Raw genomic sequence first — 27,048 nt, 5'->3', positions numbered from 1 at the left:
AAGACATTTTTTCAACAACAGTTAGGCAGTGCACACAGAGGAGGTTTTACCCTTTACCAGAACAGGGATAAGCCAAGTTAGATTTGTTTGCCTGACTTCTACACCACATATTAAAAATAAGCATCAAGAATTGGAAAAACTCTCCTTCTCAGACAGGGCAATGTCTGTGTTTGAAGACAGTTCTGTGAATGAAACCACAGTTGTCAGGGCTCTGTTGGGGGTGGAGGGGTGAGGAGGGTGTTCCTGGTTTTTTATCTCATGGAGTTATTCATATCCTAAGCAAGCAGAATCCTCCAGGCACTGGAATGTGAGTGCCAGCAGCTCTGCCCTGATGCCTGAGTCACTCATCCCCTCACACATACAAACACTCCGTGAGGCAGCAGAAAGAATTAAAGCCAGTCACTCTCTCTGGTAGGAAATTTCCTAATTCACTGTGATATGGCTTCTCCTTTTCAGTTGTCTGGTCTGGCTGAATGCTTTTAGTAAGAAGCGAGGAATTTGACGTTAATTTCTGCCCTGGAGTCAGTTTTAACCTCCAGGATTGGTATTTAAAGTTTATATTTGCATTTTAAACACATGCCCTCCAGCATCTTGCCACTACAGATATGCTTGTAGATGTTCCTAAGAGCAGCATATGATCAGTATCAGGGGACAGCAAAGGTCTGGTCACTGAGCTGGACCTATACACCCATAAATGCAAATGCAGAAGAAAGGGTATTAAATAATTACAGATTTAGTGTTGCAAAGAGCCAGACTTAAAAATTATTTGTTGCAGTGTTTTCGGATATTGTTATTATGGAATGCTGAGCTGCATTTGTCATGTCATATTTGTAAAAACTGCCATGAATGTGGCCAGCCTGCCTGATTGCAAGGCAGCAGGTAAATGTCCAGGAAACTGCGGCTGTGGCTCCAAGTGTGTGCTCTCTGGTCTCTGCTCACTCCCTTCACTGGTGTCCCCTCAGCTGTGGAATGGAAATACAGAAGGCATCAAGGAATATATTTGGGAAGGGAGAAGGATTGCAGAACTGCAACATTTCTTGAACAGTGTTTTCCTCTTGAATCTGATAATAAACAAATGAATTCCCATGTGTATCTGCACAAGTCTGTAGCACACAGCGGCAGAAATCCCAGAGGTGAAGTTCTCTTTGGAAATTTGGGCCGTATAGTTTCATTGGGCCCATACAAGAAATAAAGAGTTGAGCATTTATTCATATGACTTTTAAAAGACAAGAATTTTTCTCGTGGGGTAAAGATAATAGGTCTAATATCCATGTAATAATCCTGTGTGAGACAGAGCTTCCAGTGATGGGTCAAGTAAGAATTAAACACCAGTCCCCTTAAAAACAGAAACTGGCCTATCAGAATTGCACCTCCTAATTATCAAAAAATGATCACACAGAGATGCTCACCTCTGCCAGATCCCGGTGAAAGGGACAAATCTACAAAACATTTAAACCTGTGACAACATTACTCTTCCAACGAATGGGAAAGCCTATATGCTGCTATGCTCCTGTTTTTATCAGAAAACATTTCTTCATCACCCTCCCCTAGATACTCCAAAGCAGCAGTTCAGGAAATTATTTTCTGCTGGCTTTGTATTTTTTCCAGATGCTGGATATCCGCTCTACATCTGTTGGCCTCTGCACCCTTTACCATATGAAGGGAGACAGGAGAACCAAGGGCTGGCATATAAAGAGAGTTTTATGCTTGCCCAGAATTTTCCCAGTCTGCAACAGTTTCCCCTCTTAATGCTATTACAAAGATCAAACACCAACCAAACAATTCACACTGGTTTATCTAATTTGAAGAAAACTCTAATGAGTTCCATTGTGTTCTGTTTGCAGAACAGAGTGTTCTGGCAGTCCCTGCATGACAGAGAGGAGCCGCGAGCAGACGGCACGGTGCTGTTTACCCTGAAGAAGCGAGTGTGTGTGCTGGAAAGCGCTGACCGCTCTAATGGATCGCATGGAGCTGCAAAAAGTCAACATCGAACCTGATGATCAGAGCAACAGCGGGGAAAGCCTCGAAGACAACTACAGAGAGCCGGCTGATTCGGAAAAGGCTGCGATTAGCAGGTAGGCATGAATCCGTTCTGCTAAGGCTAGAAAGCAGTAATCAATAAATAATCTTCACTAGTGGCATCTGAGAAGTTTCCCCACAGCACTGAGCCTCCCTGCTCCGTGCTCTGGAGGACAGTGTGCCCAGAACAGCAAAGCGGGTCCCCCCTTGCCTGCCACCACCTGGACTGATGTCTTCAGGCTCCCAACACACACTAAGGCTTGGCAATTTCCAGCTACTCCAGTCGGATAGTACGTGTGTAATTAATGTACTCTCAGAGCATTAATGAACTCTCAGTCCAGCCTGAGCACACCGAGGGGGAATGTTCCCCAGGGCAAGGTATGGAGGGCAGCAGGGACAGCCCACCCTCAGACATTCCAGCAGAACCCACCACAGCACTAGCACCTGTGTGGCTGGAAAAAGACATCTCAAAACCAGCCATCAGTCTGTTGCCCTCAGCTTGCTGCTCCCTCCAGCACGTATCTGCAACAAGGCCCTTTGTTCCCCAGATGTGAAGTACGTGCTCAGCTTCAGCACATTACTGGTGGTAAGGATCTGCTTTCCAGCATCTGCAATCAAGTGTAATTCAAAGATTACTGGGTCTAAAACTAAATTCCAAATCAAAGCAAAGTTCTACTAAACATGCCATTGGACATGAGAACTTTACAGGAGAACTGAGCTTCTTTTTTTTTTTTTTTTGATGGATTTTTATATATTCAGAGCAATGTCAAAGGAAAGTTTCCACTGATGACAAAAGTCACCACTCAAATAAAATGTGTGTCATAAGTTTTATCTAATGTTTTCCTATTTTTATTTGTGTTCAGTCCCTTTGCTAGTGATGATGCAGAAAGTCAGAAGTTCCTTACAAATGGATATCTGGAAAAAAAGAAATTGGAAGACTATAATGAAGAATATGTAAGTTTTATTCTGAATGAATGAATGAATGAATGAATGAATGAATGAATGAATGAATGATTACAAAGTAGATCTTATTGACCTGATTTTTTTCTTTAAGTATCAGTAAGCAAAATTACTCTGGAGCCTGGCCAGCATAATCTTGGCTTTCAAAGAATAAACACATTTTCTAACAGTTAGTGCAGCAAACACTTCCTGTTGTCATACAAGTAAAACTGAGTCTTTCCTTCACAAGTAATCAGAAAAATTCCTTAGATCACACTTGAGCTTCAGTAACATCTCCGGTAATCTCAGCTGAGATGTGCAGTTGGGGGGTTTGCACCCATTTTCCTGACAGGACATTGGGCTCAGGAGGACTTTGCTGTTCCTGCAGCCAGGTAGATCTGTGCCTCAGTGCATACATACTTGTTTTTCTAGTTTCCAGCACCAGTGTAAATGAATCTACATTCATCTGTACTGCTTTAAAGAAAGAACCTTATTGTTTTGGCTTTATGATGCTGAGCTCTACAGGGTCAGCACATGTCCAACTCCCTAGACAGCTCCACATGCAAGTGAAAGTACAGCACCAGCTCCTGGGATGTGCATGTGGGTACCTCTCTGCTCAGGATTTAATGTTACTCAATTTTTAGTGAATTTGATGAAATGAAAGGCATTATTTTTTCAGTGGTATTACAGATTTTATTAATGAATGATCACATAAAATCAAAAATATTATTTGGGATTGAAAACTAAAATTAAGAGCCATGTTCCCTTTTTCTTTTCCACTTGGTGTCAGTTGTAATTTATTTAGACACCATCCCCTCACTCCTAGGTTTTGTCCTCTTCTATTCTTTTGCTTCCAGCCCTAAGCATCCAGCACTCCTTTCTTTCCTTCCCCCAGGCCCTTTTTAGGTCCCCAAAGAAAAAAGTGCATTCTACTCGGAGACAAATTCAATAATCTGTTGTACTCTTTTTTTTTTTAATCTGAATATTTAAAAATCAGCAATTGAGAAATCTGTTTGATAACAGCATGTATTTCCATGGAGGCTGGCCAGCATAGCCAGTGTGACTGTGTCACCTCAGTCATCTGTCAGGAATGCAAGCCTCCTCCTGACTGAGACAATGAAAGAGTGGGAAGAGACAAACATTACCAGCACAGCTGACTTTGGGGTAGACTCCTTATGGTGGCAAGTGCCTCTGGGCTTGGGAAACTTGAAAAAGCTCCACCTCTAGGGATGAAGGGAGCAGTACAGGGAACACCAGTAATGAGGATAATTAGCCAATCATGCTCAGTAAAATGCGAATGAATTTCCATTTTCTGTTCTTGCACCCAACAGCACAGGGGTAGAACTTCCTTTGGAATGTCCTCATTCAACCTCAGCAATGCCATTATGGGCAGTGGCATCTTAGGGCTCTCCTATGCCATGGCCAACACAGGAATTATCCTTTTCATGTAAGTACATAGAAAAAGAAGCATATAGAATATAAGCAGGGGGCTGGAGCTGAAGTTCTTATGATTAGAGAGGCATGTTAAGCGTGGTTTGTTAGCTGAACATTCTTGCAAGATCCTCTGTAATGAAAGCATTTCAGCTTCACCACAAAGAAGCATCCACTGCTGAAAATCCTTTTATTTTTTTAATATTTAGACCTCCTTTGTATTAGAAATATGACTGTGAATTGATACTATGCAGTCAAAAATCAGAAGGAAAGAACAGCATGATGATCCTAAAATAACCAGACTGATCTTGCCAGTTCAGTGTGGGAATCCAACAAGGGAATTAAATCACCCATAAATATGTTTGCATCACCCCAATTATCTAATCACTGTGTAGAAATGGAAGAAGAGCATTCAATATAATCTGAAATGGAAGCATGCTTCGAGTGCAAAGGCATTCACAGATCACATGTTGCTGCTTCAAGTCTGTCTGTCCCTAATGTGCACAAAGGACATCATTGGTCTGTGACTGACAAACAGTATCTACACAGAATGGGTTTTGATAGACAGTAACATATAGCCATGGGAAGCTTTTTAATCAATGGCTACCATCTGGCTCCTTTTAATCAGATGAACTCTGTCAAAAATAAATTTGGGGGGTTTTTTAAATAACTGATTTTAATTTTAACTTGAAGCCTTAATTTTAGCCTTTCATGAGACTAGAAAAAAACATGTTATTACTGTGGGACAATTAGCCATTTTTGACATTACTGAAATTTGGCATGTTTTTATAGAGCTTCTTGCTTGTGGGGACGGGGTAACTATGACAGCAACAGCATTTAAAATGTTACATGTAGCTTACAGTTGCTAAGAAACATCTCCTGTTTTGCCAATAGAATTTTTAACTGAAAATGAATTGTAGATTCAAATGCTGTTCTGTATAAGCACTTCATAACACCTGCACCCAACTGGTTTAGATATAGTATTTGCAGAGCAAAAATTGGAAGCCAGTTCTAAAACTGGCATTTTATCAGAGTCAGAAAAATGTAGGATTTTTTCTCTTCCAACTTTCTCTGAGCACTTGTACTAACTGATATGTTCATAAATGATCACTGGAAAGAAAACTGTGATATGTTATATCTCACTAACAGGGAAAAATATTACCTTTATAGTATCTTTATTTTGAAACTCTCTTCATACTGACTGGTGGCTAAAAATTCTGATACAAGCCTAATGATATTAGCTCTGTTGGCAGTGCTAAAGTAGGGAGTAATGCTAAAGCAAAAAAGAAAGGCATCTGCCCTCACAGTTCACTTTCTTTACTATGCTATTTCCATATTTCCTGCATGAGGACATTCTCCCTTTTGGCAAAGGAAGGAATTTTATTTAAAAGTATGAACTTGTGTAGATACTGTTACCTGCACAGCAGTTATCCACTTGCTTGGAGTTGCTCTGCTTTTACAGCACATGATGTTAGTGTTAGTGGGACAGAAAAATCCCATCTACTAAATGGAAACTACTGGACATGAATTCTAATTGAGATGATGCTGGCAGCATCATCTAAATTTTTTATAATTTACTCTTCTCATGTTACCCAAGCGCTTTCATGCTGGAAGGTTTTCTGCAGGGTGAAGGAAAATAGAAGGCTCACAGAAATCCAAAAACAACATTTCTGTTTCCCAGCATGATTTAGCAAGGGCAACCCCACCTTATGTGCAAGGTTTACCCCACTTCATGTGTCAGGACACAGAAATCATGTCTCTGAACAGCAGTTGTATGGGTGCCCCTGATCAAGGAGGATGCCACCTCAGCAGGATGCGCTGTCACCTGAGACATGACCCCCCTTATGACATGTCCTCCCACAGCAGGAGACAGCCCTGCCCGCTCCAAGGTGGTAGCACTGTCTGTCTCTCTTGAAGAGGGAAACTTCAGAGGAAATTGTGATGGTCTGGTGGTCATCACCCAGGCCCAGGGCCCGAGTCTGCTCCTAGGTTGTAACTGATTTATGAACCTGGCTGTCAGCGTCTGTGCCAAACCACGTGGTACTCAGGGGAGTAGAAGCTGTGGGCAGAACCTCCTGTTCAGCCTTGGGATAAAGTGCATCCATATTTTCTATCTCTGTCATGTTATTCTCTTGCTCACTAGCACTTGGGCAGGCTGATGAGAAGATGGTTAAGGTAATGATATGCTGTGCACAGTGCTGTGCCCCAAAAATGTCATACAAAGCTACATTTTTCACAAGCAGTTTACAAGAGGCAGATAATTGAAATCACATAGGATGCACCTGCTGTGTGGCAGGAACGTGGCAGTAATCAGAATTATCAAAGTTAGGCACCAGTATCTTCAAGCAGACTAAGACTACTAGCTAAGCTACCAGTGCTCCAAGAGCAGGTTTTCCAGTGTTGTGCCATGCTTTAACATGATGGAAGATTTCTAAGGTACTCACACAGCAGGCAACTAACCTCCACTGCACAGTGATATGGCAGAAGTCAAAAGCAGTGACCAGCCAAGAGGTAGCATTGAAGTTGTCCCAGTCACAATTTGGTTTTGGGTTTCATTTTTGTGGGTTTTCTTGACAGCTCTGATTAAGGAGAGATTTGAAAATGAGAGGTCAGTGGGCAGGCGAGAGCCCAAAGACCAAATTCTTGCATGGAAATCTGTTTACTTTAGCGTGATCTCGTTGAGATATAAGATCAGTCCTTGTGGACTAGCACAGAACTAGCATTTACTGGACTGCAACAAGCCTCCAGGGGCAATTAGAGTGTATAAGGTGCAACTGTACTCACACATAAGCTATGGTTGACACTTATCTCTGCATTTAGCACTGGGAGACCAAAGAACAAACTTGGCATGTTGAACTTCATGAGAATGAGCAAGTGTATGTTCAAATCAACTGAGTGCATCTGATGTCCTGCTTAGGATTCTGATTTCTGCTTTGCCTTGCAGAGTTTTGCTGCTCAGCGTAGCAATATTGTCACTCTACTCGGTCCACCTTTTACTGAAGATATCAAAAGAAGGAGGTAGGAGGCTGTGATTGACAGAGAGTCTTTATTGCATGCATGTATCTTACCTTGGAATGCAATTCATCAAGTGTGTCCAATGTAGTGGCCCACATTTTTGTTTTGGTTTTGTTTGGGTTTTTTTTCAGGATCATTAATATATGAAAAACTGGGAGCAAAGGCATTTGGCTGGCCTGGGAAGTGTGGTGTCTTCATTTCAGTCACAATGCAGAATATTGGAGGTAAGAGACAAAAGTTTCCTAGCTTCCAATGCTGTTCCTACAGAACAGAAGTGATTTCATTCTCTCCTTTGTCTGGCTAAATGGCATCAGAGATGAGTCAGATGCAGTACACATTGTACTGTAAAAATGAAGGACACGAGGAATTCATCTCACTTTTTTCGGCTACCTGACACTTCAGTGTATGATGAAAGACAGTTACCTGGGAGCTCTCCATGGCCCCTGAAGAGGCTTCAGTGATGGCTAAAGTGGCCTGACGGACTGTCCTCAAGGAACTGGCCATTCTCTTTATTGAGTATGGCTCAGTCTGTCCTTAGTATCTAGTTGAAGCATCTGCTTCAACTTAGAAAAGATTTGTCTGACCTAAAAGGAACAACACAGGCTTCTGATTTCTCCATAAAAGGCTTTTCAGTGGTTCCTTTTTCAGCTGAATGAATATATTTGAAGTATTCCTTCAAATAACAGTTGTGTTATTCCCAAAATGCATGTTTAAAGTAATTTTTGAATGTACTCACCTACAGAGATGCTTCCTGTCAAATATCTATCAAATAACTTCCATCCTCTCAGAACAGGAGACATACCAATATAAACAGTAGTAATAGAGTGTGCATTCATTCAACAAAGCTTTTTTTCCTTTACTATCCTGGGAGAAGCCTTTTAGAAGGCTGAAGAACACCTGGTCTGAAAGCAAAAGAGAGTTTGTAATTTTTTACAGATTCCTTAAGGAGAGGTAATTGAAACTTAAATTAAATGTGCCATTAGTCAAATTTATGCAGGCTTTTTGGTGATTTCTCTATTGGAACTTGCTAAGTTTGCAAATCTCCATCAATAGATCAATACTGTCCTGTTATAGCAACTTAGCTACACAAAACAGAGGGAGTTCACATCTCTGTACTGCAAAAGACTTTTTGATTTTGTTCATGAAAGCTGTTATTCTATGGTATTCCTTTCCTTCCTCAAGCCTGGATATCAAATTGGTGGAATTCAGAAATTAAGTATGTTTCCCTATTAAAGAGGAATAGCTGTTCCTCTAGTTCTTGTCTAGATTGATCCATAGGTCTTTAGAGACCTCTCTGTGACAAACGTAAAACAAATGGAAAAAAACAAATGAAAAAAAAACATTACTTCTGGCAGTACATTTTAAATGAGATGTATAGAAGTCCACTCTTACATCAGGAATCTTGACAACTAGTGGATTTCTTTATATATTGAGAAGACACTAGAAGAAAGAAGTTGAAAGTGGGAAGGATAAAGCAGCTGAAAAGGACTAGAGGAAGTCAATCTAAAGTTACTACAGAATGGGGATGGACAGCATCCATTGGAGAAAAACATATATAACAAAAAAGCAAAAGGAAAAATTAATAGTGATTTAAGTATGCTACAAATTCAGTAGTAACTGTATTCTAATACAGAATGCTAGATGTCATTCAGAACACGTTCATAACAATATAAAGGATTTATTTATTTATTTAGTCACACTATTATTTAAACAAAACTCATTTCTCTACTTTAGCAAAAACTTTTGTCTTTTTTTGGAACTACAGTTTTGGAAACTCAATTTTCTGAAGGTGTTTGTTTTGTTTGGGTTTTTTTCCAGCGATGTCAAGCTACCTCTTTATTATTAAATATGAACTCCCTGAAGTCATCAGAGCATTTATGAAACTTGAGGAGAATTCTGGGTAGGTGCTTTTTCCCATCCTGAACCTGAGATGAAAAATTTTCACTTTGATGTCAGTGATGATTATTTTTATTTTTATTCTTCCTCTTTAGAGAATGGTACCTTAATGGGAACTACCTCGTCATACTTGTAACAGTTGTGATTATTCTTCCCCTCTCCCTTCTAAAAAGCTTAGGTAAGTTTAATGCCCTGCTTAAACTCATTTCCTAGTCCTTTTAGGATTGTGAATTTTTATGTAATGGAACTATTTTGTTCTGTTTTGTTTTCCTTGCTGCACAGGTTATCTCGGTTATACGAGTGGGTTTTCGCTGACCTGTATGGTTTTCTTCGTCAGTGTGGTAGGTGACTGTTTTGGTATTGTCTCCAGACAAATACAGACTCTGTAAACCTTAAACACTTTTATACTTCATACCATGGCAATTTTATGTTAGGATAGCCACTGCAAGTTAATCAAATCAACAACCTATCGCTGAATGAAGTCAGAATAAAAAAATCTGTTTAAAAACCACTTGAGAATAAAAAATGAAGCAGGAAAACAGCAGAGGCAGAGTAACAACAAATATTTGCAGAAGAGGCAGAATTGGTAGCACTTGTTTTCTTGCTTCCTCTCTTTCTCAGTATCTGTTTATACTTCTGTTGGAATACCACAGATGTGTAATCTCCTATTGTGGCATTCTTCTGATAACATCGTCTACTTTTTTGTAGGTGATCTTCAAGAAATCCCAAATACCCTGTCCTCTTCCCATCATGGACCACGGGGTTGCAAACTGGACCGCCACCAATAGCACAGTGCCAATGCACATGGTCATGTTATCAAATGAGTCACTCGGTTCTGGTGTGAATTTCATGATGGACAACACAGCTGGGCACTTCCCAAGCTTTGAGGAGCCAAAAGATATCTCCCCGAAAAGCAGCGTAGAATACGAAGCGCACAGCGACGACAGTGACAAGTGCCATCCAAAATACTTTGTGTTCAACTCACGGGTAAGGGAGATTCTGTAGAACTTGTCTTCCACCACTTGTACCACAGCTGAACTGCTGCCTGCCAAAAGTCAGAGGTACAGGCGTGACTAATGGGAGCTTTATTTTACAGACTGCCTATGCAATACCCATCCTGGCATTTGCATTCGTATGCCACCCTGAGGTGCTACCAATATACAGTGAACTCAAAGAGTAAGGTTCTTAAATTTTGTCCAATACTTCCAGTTAACCATAGATAGAGATAAATTTCTACGCGTTGTCCATTGATTGCTGGGATGTGAACACCCACATAATAGTGAATTATTGCTTTCCATTGTAAGCAGATTTTGGCTTTACTTTGGTCATATAGTCATATTTGTGACAGAGAACCACTGCATTGATCAATATTACTTAGTAAAGAAGGAATCTGGAAAGTCCTTCAAATTATCTGAAATAAACTGGGGAACTTTGTTGCACTGAAACAGATAATTCTGGTTTCTAATAATACCTAAATGTGTTCTGTGTCTGTGTCAGTTGCTGCTTACTCTTAAAGTTTCTTGGGATGCCATTGGTTTGGGTGTCATAGATAGGTTCTTCACTCAGCCTGTTTTGCTTAACAAATATAAAAAAACAAATATACTTGCTTAAAACAGCACAGAGTTAATAGCTGGGAAGGGCTAATGAAAGGCATTTGCTGAACAGCAAAAATTGCATTACAGGAGGGTGTGTTGCAAAACTCAAGAAGGCTAAGAACCATTACCTCCTATTTCAGTAGGTTTAACCTCAGAAGCAATAAAAATTCTAATATGACTTGGGAAAATGCTTGCAGGTCCTATAAGAGGAAGATTTTCTTTAACCAAAGGATTTATGAGGGAAGGATGTGATCTGCAAGGGGTTCTTGATCCTGCAGAACTGCCCTATGTAGATATAAGGGTATGTTCATATAGAGATGGCTGAAAACTCTTCTCTATTATTGTCAACAGACCTGTAATTCTCATCCCTCCATTTTTCTTAATCTAAAATATACCATTTGAGATTGACATTTAATAAATAGTGATATACAAAATAATGTGGCACATTTTTATATTGCCAAAGAAAAAGCACTAGAAATGCAGTTTCAACACATTTTATAAATCTGTGCTGCTCTGCACAGAGTTGTAAAGTGTTAAGAGCTCTATGTAACCAATATAGTTGCTATGAACTGTCTATCTGGTGAGGTTGTGACAGAGAGCTAAGACCCTTCAGAGCACTTCTTGTACAAATAGAGGCTTTATAGGACTGTTATTCTCTTTCTTTTGTACTTCAGTCGCTCCCGAAAGCGGATGCAGAACGTCTCAAACATCTCCATCACTGGCATGCTTATCATGTATCTTCTGGCTGCCCTCTTTGGCTATCTTACCTTCTATGGTAGGTCAAAACACTGTGCTCTGCAGAATTTTCCCTCACTTTTTGATGCAGGCAGGCTGGTTCTATCACAAAGACTCATGTATAAATGCATTTTCTGGGGGCCTGAATCCAAGTTTAATCAACATTCGATTATAATGCATAGTGTGTAACCTTCTGGGTGAACTGTGGGACTTATCCAACTGTCAGGCCTCACCTGTGAGACTCCAAGGCACCTGCTGGGGGGCCAGTTTTGTTTCCCTTGACTTTGTGAACTCAGACAAGAAGCTGCTGTAAACTTGAGTCTTGGCAAAGGCCAAGAGTACTAAATATACTCCAGTGCTCAACAGTTTTACATGACACTATTAAGTGCTACCCAATCTGTCTCTGACGCCACTAGTTCAGTTTCATCTATGCTGAAAAACAGGTGCAAATCATTCTAGTGTAAAAAAATCTGGATGAGCTAAACTAACCGATAGGCAAACAGAGTGGTCCCTCTATTAGCACACCATTTTGTGCAAACGCCACCTCTTTTTACCTTGTTAGTCTCTCCATACAGCAGAGAAGTGAATGATACAGCACACTCTGCTCCCTAGCACTGGGGCAAGAAGGCTCTGCTTGAGAGCTGAGACATCTGGGTGGAGGTCAAAAGGAGCTGTTACCAGTTCAGTGAGTTGTTTCATATCACAGGAATTATTTTTACTTCAGGTTCTGCATCCACTAAATGACTTTCTCAAAGTCATCTCAAAGATACTAGAGTACAAAGCATCACCTCAGAGCTGTATTACCCTCATCATCTCTGAACGATGGACTAGTATCAGTCACAGTGGGAAAATTCCTTTTTCACGTCTAGCCCATAACTTGCATCTAAAGACAGCAGCTGGGCTAAAGTTAATCTTATCTCTTATCTGGCTGCAGTATAAAGATCCTTTTAAATGTGCAAGGTACTGCTTAAGTGATTTAACTCCTTTCTGTTTCCTTTCCATAGGAGAAGTTGAAGATGAGCTTCTTCATACATACACTAAAGTGTACACGTTCGACGCCCTTTTGCTGTCTGTTCGCCTGGCAGTGCTGGTGGCTGTAACCCTGACTGTGCCCCTTGTCCTTTTCCCTGTAAGTAACAGGCCTGAAATCAGGGTAACCCGTATTCAGTGACTGAATGTGATCAGCACAGATTTTAACACTGGAAAAAGTAAGCCCAAGATTTTATTTAGAGAGATCTGTTTTCTCATTTGACCAGAGCATGGACCGTAGGCATTTAGGGTTGCAAAATTTGAAAGACTGAAATAAATCAGTCTTTATAAATATATCAGGAATTACTTCTCTGTCTCTCTGTCTCTTTCTGTACTTTATTTGTCAGAGCAGTCCTAAGTACCAAAGTCTTGGAGATATACTGAAACCACTTATGAGATTTCCTAATACAGACAGAGGCACCTACAATCGCATCCAAATTAAGAACAGACACATGAAGCTCAGGTCACGCATTGTGCAGGACTCCCACACTGGGCTGCTAAAGTACAGGGACAGAGGGCCCTGTGCTCACCTTACAAACTTGAGTCTGTGGACAGGTGAGGAAACTAAATGCCAGAAAAAAGAAGTATAAAAGAGCTGTACAGTCAGTTGTCTGAGCAAAGTTTGGAACTTCTGTGTGCTCTTCACTGGGAAAAACACAATAACCACAGTAGCAGCGATAGAAAGACACATCTAAACAAATTGTTCTGCAGAGGGACAGACCCTCCTCAGGGATCAATCTCCCCCAGTGGGCAGAACTCCAGGCTCCTGAATGTATAAGACTGTGCCTCATGTCTTCCCTGAGCTGCCAGGCAGCAGAGGAGAAAATAGCTGATCCTCATAATTTGGTTTTGGGAAGCTGGTGTGTCATTAGTACAGCATGTACAAGGCCAGCATCATGCTGCAGGAGGGCTCCCAGCAAGCTGCATCACACCACAGTGTTCCCATCTGAGCCCAGGGGTCCTGTTGCTCTGTTGTCCTGGATGCAATACACACTCTGTGTAGGTACTGTTTCCAGGCTTGCTGACAAATGCCTAAGAGCAGTGACCACTGTTCAATGTTGTCTACTAAATAAAAAAAAATTAATAAAACGGGTATAAAGCACCCTGAGTGGTCGGTCCTTCTATCTTGGAGAGCTCCAGTGCTCTGCCTTAAAAATCATGTTCAAACCAGTGGCTGAATGTTTAAATTAGTCTTAACAAATTGATCAGTCTCCATGGGAAAACAAGCTAAGGGCATTGAAGAAGCCTGTCTGTCAGGTGTAGCATTTTGTATTTTTAGATTTCTGTATAATCATTTTTATATTTGAATAGTTAGCAGTTATAAACCACAACACCAATTTTTCCATTAAAATTACTCCTGAGAAAATATCTTTTGCTTGTAAACCAAAATATCAAAGAGCTTTACACATTCTATCAGAACAGCCATCTCAGCAGATCTTACTCCTTCAAATAAACAGTATAACTATATCAACTACTTTTTTTAATTAATCATCCCATTTGCATTTTCTTCAAGTGGTCAGAGTCTTTTATTAAAAAAAAAGTCATTGCATTGCCAGAAAAATATAGATCTATACACCATTAGTCACTGTTAAACTTCAATTTGATAGCTTCTTTTTAAGGACTGTGTCACAAAAGGAATAATGCACAACATGCTGACAGTAAGCTCACAGGAATGCAGGCAGAAGTTATTTCTGTAATAAACGTATTTTACACCAACTCAAAAACTGGACAAAATATTTTAAATTTGCCTCCCTCTTCCTATTATTGGTTTACATCAACCTGAAAAACATAAAATACAAAACTTATGGTGTGTTTTCAAGTGATGTACTACACTGAGAGAACCCCATATATTTATTCAAGTGCCAAACTCACCTAAAAGCAGTTATATGTGACTTTAAAACAACCAAACAGAAGTGCATTTGGAGCTTTTCTGAGTGTAAAAATACTTTTGTTCCATTTCTAAGTATCAACTTTTATGTTAATTTTGGTACATCTCCAACTATGCAATGGATTTGCTTTTGGCCTTTTTTCTACTTACCGTCTTTTATGTTGTAAAAGCAAAAAAATCCATGATGTGTGAGAAAGTCAGTGAAGCAACAAAGGATCCTCTGCAATAGATTTTAGGGTTATAATTTCCAAGTGGAATTGAAAAATATGCTTTTCTTTTCAGATATGTATATGTATATGTATATATTTAATGATTAAGTACAACAGCTTCCTCTGTCTCCCAGAAAAGCAAATTACAGAATTATTGTGGGATTTTCATCAAGTTCAGGAATACAGCAATTCGTATTTCACACATCCTCTTTTTTTTTTTTGCCTGTTGATTAGTACTTATAGTGGGGGGGCTCTTTGAGGATTTTTTTTGCTGATATTAGCATCTTACAGTTGAACAGATTTCATCTCCCTGATTTTACACCCTATTTACTTGACTTACTCCTACACTGCAAATATTTGAGTTTCTGCATTAAACTGTGAACCCAATTCTCAAAAACCTACATCAGAGTGAGATTATATTGTGGGAATCAAAGACTGAAAACACATTTTTTCAGTCAGAATTTCTCACAACAGATGTAACTAATATAGATTTTTTTTTAACTGAAAGCAAAGATAAATTAATTGCTGTTTTACTTTCCCTTTTGTCTTTCATCTTGCAGATCCGTTCATCTATCAGTGCATTGCTCTTTCCAAAGAGGCCATTCAGCTGGATAAGACATTTCCTGATTGCAGCAGTAATTTTGGCTTTTAATGATCTGCTTGTAATTTTTGTCCCAACTATTAAAGACATTTTTGGATTTATTGGTAGGTTTCATAAAAACTTTTTGTTGACTCTGTTATCCTTTCTACAACATATTTGCATTCACGGACTGAAAGTCTCTGTTTGGGTCTTACAGCAGAGAAATATAAACACAAATTTAATTTAAAGGGGATGTAAGGATTCCCAAACAGCTGACAGACAAAGCTACAAGGTACCCAACTTTATTGTTACTTTGCCTGAGGCACATGCTGCATATAAAAACTGGTAAGGAATTCCCATTTTGACCAAAAGGGAATTAAATATATGTGGAGGAGAGGGAAATCACCTTTGGTTTTCAAGCACCTGTAGCATGAAAAAACGTATTGACTTCCAAACTGTTGTGCTAGAAAAAGAAAAGTGACACATTTCTTTTGGCATTAGCAGTTCTCTCCCTACCGCTTTCTTATGGTAAATTTTGGGTTCTGCTCTCTCTTCCAGGAGCCTCTTCTGCTACAATGTTGATTTTCATCCTCCCTGGTGCCTTCTACCTGAGAATTGTTAAGAAGGAACCCCTGAGGTCTCCCCAGAAGATTGGGGTAAGAGAACTGGGGGCAATTGCAAAAGGAAGGGTGGGAGGGTGTGTGATTTCCACTCTTCATTAACACTCAGGCCAGTGACTTGCAACATCTGGCACTTGCTCCTGAACAGTAGTATCTCACTCAAAATAAAGGTTGGGCAGTGGGATTAACCTGAGGCTTGTCAAGAAAAAGCCTTTAGAGGCCTCCTGCTCCCAAATCTTACCTAAGTATTTAGGATAAAGTGTGTCTTAAACCACTAGAAAAAGGGACTTACTTAATCCCATCCAAACTCCAGTTAACACCTGCATTTGCATAAATAGCACCAAGACAGTCTATAAGAAGTTGTTGGCTCATGCTAGAAGACCAGCTGTGGATTAACATGAAGATTTGAGGTCAAGGTTAAGAAGAAAGTTTCACTCCAGGGATAAATAAGTAATAGTGAGCTCTTCTCTGAGGTAGATCCACAGACTTTATACAAAGGTCTATCACTTATGCACAGCATGTGTCTATATGTCATGCTGGAGTGCCACCACAATGCCTTTCATCCTGAACATCAGTAACTGTCTGCAGATTTAACTAGCATTGAGGAAATGTTCTTTGAAAATTTAATTAGAAAAGTTATTGATGAAATATACATATGGACACATAATGTAAACAGATGGGCATATATACATCTATATATGTATATGTTCACAAAAGTCATGTGGATGTAACTGATACATACTTCTAGTAAAAAAGAAATTTATTATGATGAAATTATTTCTACAATGTTTTTTGCAGCTGTTATTGTAGAGAGACTGTGAATATTTTTTCATGTATCTTTGTTCACTATTCATGTTGCTGTGTGTTAGGCACATCTAGAATTTCAGATCCTGCACTGAGATCACATACAATATTCATCTTTGTTTTACAAAGACAGGGTATTGTTAAGTGTGGACAGATTATGGTAAACTAAAGCTCCACTACACCAAAGAGTGATTACAAGTATCTGAATCACTTGAATATGTACAGAAACACTGTCAGATAAGAGATATGAGCTCACCTGTTTGTCTAACAAGGATTAAGCAGATTAACTCTGAAGTTGTTCTTAATGTCAGACACTGTGACCATTGACTGGAAATCTGTCATTTTTTAATGATAAAAAACAAGGTTGTTTCTTTGTTATATTTTCTTAATATGGTTCACAGTACCAGTGTGGGCTGTTTTCAGATCTAGCTGTGTAAAGTCCAACTCTCTTGGATGGATATTCACACAGGACTAACTCTGATTCATGTATCCCTGTACAACATTACTTGGGCTTTAGTCACATAGAAAAAGCCAAACTTAGGCCATGGCTATTACATTAAGGCAGATCCAGTGGGGCAATCTATGAACACCGCCTGCTAAGTCACTTGCTTTATTAATTAAATTTCATTTTCCAATTGCAGGCTCTAATTTTCCTCATAGTTGGCATAATCTTCATGCTTGTGAGTATGACTCTTATTGTAATGGACTGGATTTACAATCCCCCAAGCTCAAGACATCATTAACCTGTGAAGACAACCAAGTGTTTTTTGTAACACAAATATTTGTATTGTGCGCTCTGAAGAACATCTGAATGGGATTGTTATTCCTAGCTAGTAACTGCAGTACTTTGAAGACAGTTTCTGGTAGGGTCACAAGAACCCAACAGAGTCTACATCATCCTTGTCAATAAGGATTGTTATTTATACATTAGGAATCTGAACTTAGCATTTCTGGCCAGGTGAAATGAAAAGTGTGGTGTAAATGCTTTCTGTTTTCAAAACCAAAATAACTTTGTACATAATCCTCAAAAATAACTTGGTGTTACCTCTTTCAAAATCTCCCATTATGATAGTAACCACAGTTCCTAGAGCCTTGGGAAGGTAATGTCCAGAAAACCAGCCAGCGCCTCATTTTCGATCTGAAGGTCATGGGAGTGGCTGCCCAGGTCCAAGAGAAAGGGTACGGTTTCTGGAGGGGATCTGGAAGGTGATTCCTCCATGCCTGATAGACTGACCTGCCTATCAGAAAGACAGTGGCTTTGACAAGCCAGTGGACAAAGCTGAGGGTTAGATTTGTTGCCCAGGTTCATTGCCTAGCTGTTGTACAGAATAAAGCTCTCTGACACAGATTCTCTGTTGGGGCAAGTGCTTGAAGAGCAGTAGAATATCCTCATTTTGTTTTTAAAGATGCCTGTGCTGGAAATATCAGCCATTTCTGCAGTGGGTTTTTTTTTTTTTTCTTTAATTTTTAATTATTGTGTGAGCTTACATCACTGAACAAGTTGTATCCTCCATAAAAGTTTGTCTTCCACTCTCACAGGAATTTAAGGAGACCACAAGGTGTGGCAAAGCACCCTATTCAGTATTGTTCAGTACTTGTGTATTTGATAAATGTTCAGTGCAGGAAACTGTAATTTGATATATATAAAAATATATGTATTTATGTACATAATTTTTTGTTTTCCTCTAGTCATAAAAATGTTATCCTGTGGTATATGATTTTTGATTTTTTTATGTGTCACTCTGTTTTCATAGCCACACACTTAATATTATTTTGAAGGAAACATATTGAATTGGTGGGTTTGTAAAAGGTCTGTTTTTATTCACCAGTGGTTGAAATATACCTGTAGCAAGCCCTAACTGCTACCTGTGTAAAAACACATTCATATGTTTACTACTTACGTTATAATAAATTTCAGGATGTTTTCCTCTTGAGAATTCTTAATACATGTCTTGAAGTTTTGTGTTACCATTGTACACCACAATTTGAACTTGCTCAATTGCTGTACCTCATCTTGTCTATGCAAACATCAGCATTTAACAACATCCTGTATGGTTAAGCCAGGTGAGGGTGACAGCATTATTGACAATCTCAAGTGTATTGTGCTATACAGCTGTGCAAGACGAGAAAACAAGGGTGGGGTTCCATGCCATATTCATGTTTAATTAACAGTCAAATCAAGAATTGGGCTGTGTTGTGGAGTGCTCACTACATGTGCTCTCTGCACACACCAGGGAGGATCAGCCAGAGAGGTCTTGCTGACTCCTGAGCAGAGGGAAGGAGTGGGAAGGTGCCACTCTTGGGTTTATCCTGCTTACACAAATCCAAGCTCATGCAAAAGGAATTTCCATTCTCTGACTCAAAAATCTGTTGAGTAAACAGATTTTACTCAAAAATCTGTAGATTCAGAAGCCTGTGGAGTACTCAAAAGTTGTCTGTGCTCCCACCTGCCTTCACACAAAATTCTATTTGTTTGTATGTCTGTGTGTGCATAAATTCTGTATAGTTACAGATTAACTGGAAAGGAATATACATATTTCAGGTTAAATGCTACCTTTCTGAGCAGTATTATATGCTCACTTGAGTGCTGTACCCTTAATATACTGGGAAACACTTCCTTATGAATGCTAAGTCTGGCTCTGCATTTTTTAAAGAAAATAGTGCCAATAATATTTTTAGTTTAAGCAGATAAATACAAATAATATGGCTTTATTACTGAAGAGAACTTTACCATGGACCAGAATTAATAGCAAAACACCACCATGCCTCTCTTCCTGTTACTATTACTGAGAGTTGTACGTTTGAAATTGTAACTGCATCTTTACTTCAGAGTTAAAACATATCTTGTGACTACAGCTGAGTGTAGAGACTTAGGAATTCATGTAGTCCACCCAAAATATACAGATCGCCTCAAGAAAAGTAACAGAACTATGGCATGACTCACAGGCTTTTTATGGGAAAAAAAAAGACAGGGGTAGAGGGGCTGTAAAAAGTAGAGGCTTTGAGTCAAAATACATTGGTCACAGTGGTATGCTGCTGCTGCACACTCTGGGAGTGATGGCAATATTGCTCACTAACTATTAGCACTGCTGGGAATGCTGGTTGTTGGAGTTTCTTACTCATTTTGCAATGTTGACAAGAGGCTTGGTGAGGATTTTTATTATTAGACCATCCATGAATGTATAATAAATGAATTTTTTAAAATTGCAGATTAGTCTTCATCTGCTTTAGTCTAGTAGGAGCAGAATTTTTATTTGAAAACCAAGCAGAGTCAAGGTGGTAGCCTTTATACCCTTTTAAGAGAGAAATTTTTATATCCATGTATTCACAGATGAGCAAGATGGCAGCCCCTTCATATAATAACTCTTTGGCATTCCCTGTTTTCTATCTATTCGTGGAGCTGCATTGATGTCATTGGGTATAGTGAATGGCTGGTGTTAAAAGTGGGGTTATCTGTGAGATATTAAATGCCTCATTCTTTGGATTAGCTGGGATACATGGTATGGCAACTAAATATAGTATGGGAGTATATATAGTATATCACTAACTATAGTATAGGAGCCCACACCACATGGCACCACTATGTATGAATGCTTCCTATCATTGCAGCTGCAGGTTTTCCCACTATTACATACTTGTCTGATGCACACTCACAGCCCAAAATATACTTGTCTACACACAGCTCCAGCATCAATGAGCTCATGTGAGAACCATGCCCATGGCCAGCCAGCATTTGCAGCCTGCCTGTTAATGAGGGAGGCACTGCAGCCCCAGACACATCCTCAACACCTATTCCACAAACATCCACCCTGACCTCTCCTTCCCTTCTAGTTAGGCAGCATTCATTCCCTGCAGCATCAGCTCTGCTCTGTCTCAATGATGCTTGAGATATAATTTCTTTGTGTCAGGAGGCTATTTCAATTAAACAATTACAGTTGTAGCAAATGAATGAGGGGAGTTAAAGAAAAGTAAAAGGTATGTCTTCAAGGAGGAAAAAAATCAATGAAAACGTTAGAAATTTTTGTGGCCATAGAGGTGTGTCATTAAATGGATGTTTCAAGAATGTCAGAAGTGATATAGAAAAAAAAAAAAAAAAAAACCAGAAGTAATTAATATTTCAGCTTTGGGTTTAGTAAGGAGCAGAAAATGGGGTGCTTTAGAGGGCAAAATCATCTCTAGTCCGTAAAAAATCAAAGGCTCTATTCAATAGCATCTATCTTAAAGAAGGGCAGCAGGCCTAGGTAAGTCAGAATAGCTGGATCTGGTGTTCATTTCATTAAACCCTCCTGGTTCTCAATGGCTGACATAATAGTCAACAAAGCTAGTTAGCAATTACTCACTAAGAGGTCTAGGTGGTGCTAGAGATGGAATATTTCCATTCGACTTTAAATTTCAATGGAAGTTTTACTGAAATTGTGCAATTGCAAAAAAATTCCGGCAGAGCCAGAGAGTCTGTTTCCATTAACCTGCCTGGCAAAGTGCTGTGGGCTCCAGGGGGGCTTACTGCTCTTGGCCTCCACCTCTCCTGGCAATGGGCAAGGGCCACTCACACCCAGCAAGGACAGAGCTTTGGCTGAGGGTCCAGGCTGAGCTCAGGTCACAGAGTTTCCTTCTTGGAGCTCGGCCTCGGTGCTGTAGTGTCAAGACTGTCAATGCTTCCATGGCATACTGTGTTGTCTAGTATCATCCTGGAAAAAAAAAAAGCAAGCATGGTTTTAGTTAATTAAATCACCACTTTCTGAAAACACTTAAAATCTTGTTTTGAATCCGGGTGATAAAAACTGTTTTCTTAAGAGCATGAGATACATGAAGGTGCAAGTGATCTCAGGTAGCCTCCCATTCCACACCTGGATCAGATGGTGTTAGGCTAGTATTTGAAGTCAACAACATTGGCTCCAGCTGTTCATTTCCAACATTTAATTAAGTCAAAGAAAAAAATTGGATATGCCAGCTGGCTCAAAACCATTACAGTGTGTAAGAGATGTTGTTTCCAGCCATGCAGGACTCATGATGGATACCTCAGTACCCTCTGGACAAAGAGGTGGTGGGGGCATTCACAGCACTGCAGAGCTGCTGCCTTCATTGGCCCAGCATTAGCACTGACAGGAGTTATGTTCCGTGGAGCCTAATGCCCCTGCCCACCAGGTGAACCAGCTTCTAAACCCAACGCATCCCATAATGATAACTTTGGAAATCATGTCCTAATTTTGCTACATGAAATGGGCAGGCAACCTTATGCTGTTACTAGCAGCGAAACAGAAGGTGTTTATCTCCCAGCAGAAGCAAAACTAAACATAAAAGGACTCTTGCTTGGCTGCAGCTCTCCAGGACACTTTGAAGTGGATGTTTCAAAGCTCCACACATTTGAATGGAAAGTGTCCACAGCATTCATTCAGCTTTACATGTAGCACACACCTCTTCTGGCTCATTTATTTTAAGGCTTGGGAAAGTTATCCTATCCTCAGTACCAGATTGTCTACACATCATTTATTACCTGTTTATTCCCAAAAGGAGGGTCTGTACCTCCTCTCAGGGGGAAGCTTGCAGACGGCAGGAAGCAATGACTGCGTACCATCAGCATCACCCTCCTTTTCACCCTCTGACCTAGGGGGAACTTCTGTCTTTTCTACCACAGAATGCCCCATTCTTGCCACCCTTTCCTTCCAAGATGGCTGAGCTTAGCTTTTTCACTAGCAGCTCAAGGAACTGAGCTAGTTTTCAGATTGCCACAGTCAGACTAACCCAACAAACTCCACATGCAGGAGTTAATACAAGTGCTCATAATAAGATTGACACTTCTCCTTCAAATCTCCACCTTTAACTGGGTCTAGCCTAAGCAAAGTGGGAGGGCTTGCCACAAAACATTCCTGAACTTCCCCAGGAAGAAGCAACTGCTGAGGCAGGCACCTTTTCATATACCTCACCTTATTCACTGTTTCCTGTGGGTCACTTGATGGTCTCCCCTTGGCTTGTAACACCTCCTCACCATTCAGAGGCACTTTAGCCTAATATATCACTAGTGGGCAGAAATAGGTGCCCTACTTACATTCTCAAAGCCCCGTTTCAGGGGTTAGGAGCCACCTGTTTCCTTCATTCAGTTTCAGAGTGATGTATCTTATATCTATCTAGAACCTGCAATGAACTGATATAAATCTTCTGATGTTGCCTGAGCTGTCTTAATCTACCCCTTTGCTATTAATAATTATTTTGCAGTCTAAATTTCTTCTTATAAACCTTCTGCAAAATGGCAAATAGCCCCTTTTACAATCCAGCCTCAAAGAAAACAAACATATGAATTAACCCTGCTTTTAACCTGTGAGTAACTGGGCAGATACAAGCTCAACAGAAAATTATTTCCCCATTATTTTCTCCAGGAAATTAGATGCCAAACCCTAGGCTGTTGCAGGAAATGTGGCTGTTCCTGGTATTGCTCATTAGGAGACTGCAAGACACTGAATACTCCTACTAACCTCACCTATATCAAGCTGGGCAAATGTACATACAATTTGTGGTTGAAACAGCTGGTAATTAATGCAGCTGTGCTTTTAGAAGTTATTGGGAAATCAAAGATAAGATTACTCAGAAGACAAGTTTCCCTGAAATTGTCTCTAATGCCCAAGACCTCATAGTACTACTACATGAAATACATTGAATTGCATTCAGACTAACAAATTCCCAGTGGGGTGACTCAGGTAACCCAGTCTGGGATTACTCATTTTCCTACATACAGTCATACACATGATCAAAGCCATCAACATGTATTTTGGTTAAAGGGGAATATTCTACCTGGCTTCAGATACAAAAGAAAGACAAAGACAAGTTCAGTATTTCAGTTTAAATAAAAAATTAAGTATCACAATTATCCTCTGGATGGGACTGAAACAGTTTCCCTCCCATGGACACTGTGCCACCAGCAGCAAAGGGATCAACCTTTAACTTCAGAAATTGGGAGCATGCAATTACTACCACCTCAATCTGTAGTCCAGTCACTCTGGAGCACAATCACCACCAGGGGTAGGTTATTTATGCAGCAGGGGGAAGTTTTGCTGAAACACTGCAATCAACCAAGTCCCACAGTCCTCAGTCGACATCTTCCAGATTCAATGCCAGATCAGAGAAAGACCTCACAGCTGTGTGCACATGTGAAAAGTTTTTTTGTAATACTTAGTGGAATATTTTGATTGGTTATCGCTGCAAACACCACAAAGCAAATCACTAGAATGAGAATAAGAAAAACCTCCTACAGTCAAACTGGACTACTTCCCTGACAAAGGGGATTTTTTCAATTCCATGTTTGTTTTTTCTATTAACCAGATGCCTCACCATCATTAAATAATATGAACTAAGACAGTGTATGGGTACTAGCAATAAACTGTAAATCCCAGGAGCAGAGGCCCTGCTAGACCTTCTGAGCATTGCCTTCTGGAACCATGGAACAAGGCAGAGCATTTTCTATTCTTCAATCAGCAGTCAGTAATAAAGGCAACTCTTTTGCCCTGTTGGACTCAAAAAAAACTCCACTTCAGAACAGATACAAAACCGTTTTCTTTCACTTGGAGGGCAGAAGGCGAGGAAGTAGGGAAATATTATCTTTTCCACAACATCTGCTAAAGTATCACCCATGTGTTTCACTTTTCTCGTTCCTGAACACAGAAATACTTTGTTCATGACACTTCTCCTGCAAGGAGATGACCTGAAAAGCACCGATGTGCAAATGAATTCATCAGAATGATTTCTGCTGCTTTGAGGAGACATGCAAGCTGTGACAGATAATACACATTGCTATAGCAACACTTACACAAATATATATTTGCAGAAAAGTCCAATCCCTGAGGGACCCATTCAAGTCTTCATGAAAAGTTTCAGCTTGCCAGCAAGAGAGCAGACACAATCCCATGAGATGGAGGCAGCCAACGCACCATGTATTGCATGAATTACTGGTCACTTGGGGCTGAAACAAGTGATGGGAAATAGTTTGTGAGAAATCCAACATTCCACTGAAACCCTCCAGAACTGAGGAAAGTAAAGTTTTCATAAAAATACATAATCTTCCTATGACAATGCACATCAGTTAGGAAATATGGAGTTAACTGTTTGCCCTGAAGAGTTTGATAATCCCTGCTAAGGTATGCAGACAATGCAACATACATCTATCATTGGTTGGCAGGAAGTTCCTCCGTTAAAAGCAAGTAAAAAGATTCACATGCACCCAAAGAAAAGTGGCAATCAAAACAGGAAGGAACATATTCTACATATTCCTGAAATAATTTCCCTTCTTCTGTTTTAAGAATCCCCATGTATTAACTTATAATGGGAAAAATTATGCACACACTAAGCGTGTGGTTTACTCATAAAGTCTGTCACCTCTGTATGAAATATCAATTACAGCAAAATCTGCTGAGAGTTCTTCTGGGGTGTCACTGTTTTCTGATTTTCGTTGAAACCATGAACACAAAATGTGATATGCCAAGCATGTGATGTACTGAACCAAGTGTGCAATATTTCTAACGTGGGTTGAAGTCACCTTATATTTACATTTACTCGGCACACAGATGCTTGAGTTGAGTTGAATGTGAAATGATACATTTGGATTCAGTTTCCACTGATAATATTAACATATCCTTTGAAATCATTCTGCTTGATTACATCCAAAATTCTTATAGATTTTAAGCTCAATGAGGTAAATCTCAGTCAGAAATTAAATGTGTAAAGTTGTAGTAGTAGTAGTAGCAGATGAAATTCTGTCCCATCTTTAAGAAAACGTTTAGCAGTTGCCCTCTGTCATATCTGCCCATAGTTACAGTCTTACATATGATAGGCAGAAAGAAGGAAGGCAGGGGTGAAACCCAACAGCAAAAAAATAAAGAATCCAGTCCTGCAATTTATGCAATATAAGGAATTGTATTTTACAGCATCTGTCATCATAATTATGAGCCTCAGCCTCAAACAATGTCATTTTTAAGACCAGCTTATGTGGGTAGCTATTCTAGCTACAAAGTTGTGTATTGGAGGACACACAATTGGAGGAAGCTGTAGCCATGTGCCCAGTGTATTGTTGACACAAGGCAAGATGCCTTTGTTTACTAGACACTGATTACATCTTTTTTCGTGTTAAATGCCCTTTCCTAATTGGCATTGCTCACTGGCACGCTTCCATGCTAGACCCAGCAACAGCCTTTAGTCAAAGGAATCAGAAACAGCCAGACACTTGCCCCGACTGGTGCCTGTGGATAATTCTGCTGACACTTCTGCCTGGAGAAAGCATGCAGCCACATATCTCTGACAGGAGTTTTCAGCATTAGCAAAATCTTATAAACTGCTAATAGTCAGACACTAAATCTTTCCAGAAGAAGGAAGAGAAGCAGACCTAGTGATAGCAGACACAGCTGCTTGCTGGCCATCAGGATCACCTTCCCCAGTCCTGCACTCAGCAGTGCCCAGGAATCCTCTCCAGGGCTTGCCAGAGCAACTTGAACCCAGCAGGCAGATCGTGCTCTGAAAGCCTGGATGAGCACTCACACACCCCTTCCAGTGGCTCTGCCATGGGACAGCATCTACAGCAAAGAGCAGTAATATGGCAGAAGACAAGAGTTATTTCAAAGTGCTGAAGTCCTTTCTCCAGTAAACACATGCTCATCTGTCATCATCTGTAGGGTCACTGAAGGCAGCTGTCTGGTATCCTTTAACTTCCAAGTTATGAGTAAAACTGATGCTAAAACAAATCAACTGATGCCTGTTCTCTGAGTTATCTGTCTATTGTAACCAACAAAACTGCTTCTGCTTGCATTTGATGTTCTGTATGAGGAAAGAAAATTTCTCTGAATTTCTGGCAATGTTAAATAGCTCCACACTCAGTAACCCATAATGTGCACAAGAAAAATGTGTATTTTAGGATAATCTCTAAATTGCTGTTTCCCTATTGCTCATGCTTGTGTAAAGAGTATAACAGGTTCTTGAGCTCCTGCAAAGCCTGACATACTAATCCTCACAACTACCACTAACTAGCTGAGGAGGATTTTCTGCCATACCCACCCCCGTCTTTCAAAAAATCACTCTCAAAATGATTGAATAAGAGCTGAGTATGGAGACAGATCATACACAGTCACTATTTACTCTATGCCACCATGCAGAGAGTAGTGGTGTGCTGTCAGCCCAACTCTTTGACTCATGTTTTGAGGAAGCCACCACAAGCTGTTGCATGCAGAATAATTTCACATGATTCCTGAGGTATTAGGCAGTCAGCAGAAGTGGGGAAGCAGAAATAAATATGATTTTTAAATGACAAATT

At 40.0% G+C, this 27,048-nt stretch overlaps 1 protein-coding gene across 1 annotated transcript; it reads left to right on the top strand.

Moving 5' to 3' along the window:
* Nucleotides 1–1,940: 1,940 nt before the first annotated feature.
* Nucleotides 1,941–18,692, top strand: SLC38A4 (solute carrier family 38 member 4). Its single transcript, XM_084206226.1, has 15 exons — nucleotides 1,941–2,075; nucleotides 2,883–2,973; nucleotides 4,290–4,405; nucleotides 7,334–7,407; nucleotides 7,536–7,628; nucleotides 9,223–9,304; nucleotides 9,396–9,478; nucleotides 9,583–9,641; nucleotides 10,009–10,287; nucleotides 10,397–10,476; nucleotides 11,570–11,670; nucleotides 12,635–12,759; nucleotides 15,317–15,461; nucleotides 15,895–15,992; nucleotides 17,402–18,692. Exons 1-15 carry the CDS (start codon nucleotides 1,957–1,959, stop codon nucleotides 17,501–17,503), a joined length of 1,647 nt encoding a protein of 548 aa, XP_084062352.1. The 5' UTR covers nucleotides 1,941–1,956; the 3' UTR covers nucleotides 17,504–18,692.
* The last annotated feature ends 8,356 nt before the right edge of the window (nucleotides 18,693–27,048 follow it).

The sequence above is a fragment of the Fringilla coelebs genome (assembly GCF_963513975.1).
Source record: "Fringilla coelebs genome assembly, chromosome: 5".
Classification (NCBI taxonomy): domain Eukaryota; kingdom Metazoa; phylum Chordata; class Aves; order Passeriformes; family Fringillidae; genus Fringilla; species Fringilla coelebs.
The sequence above is the reverse complement of the archived record's forward strand: the minus strand, read 5'-3'. Positions and strand labels throughout refer to the sequence as shown.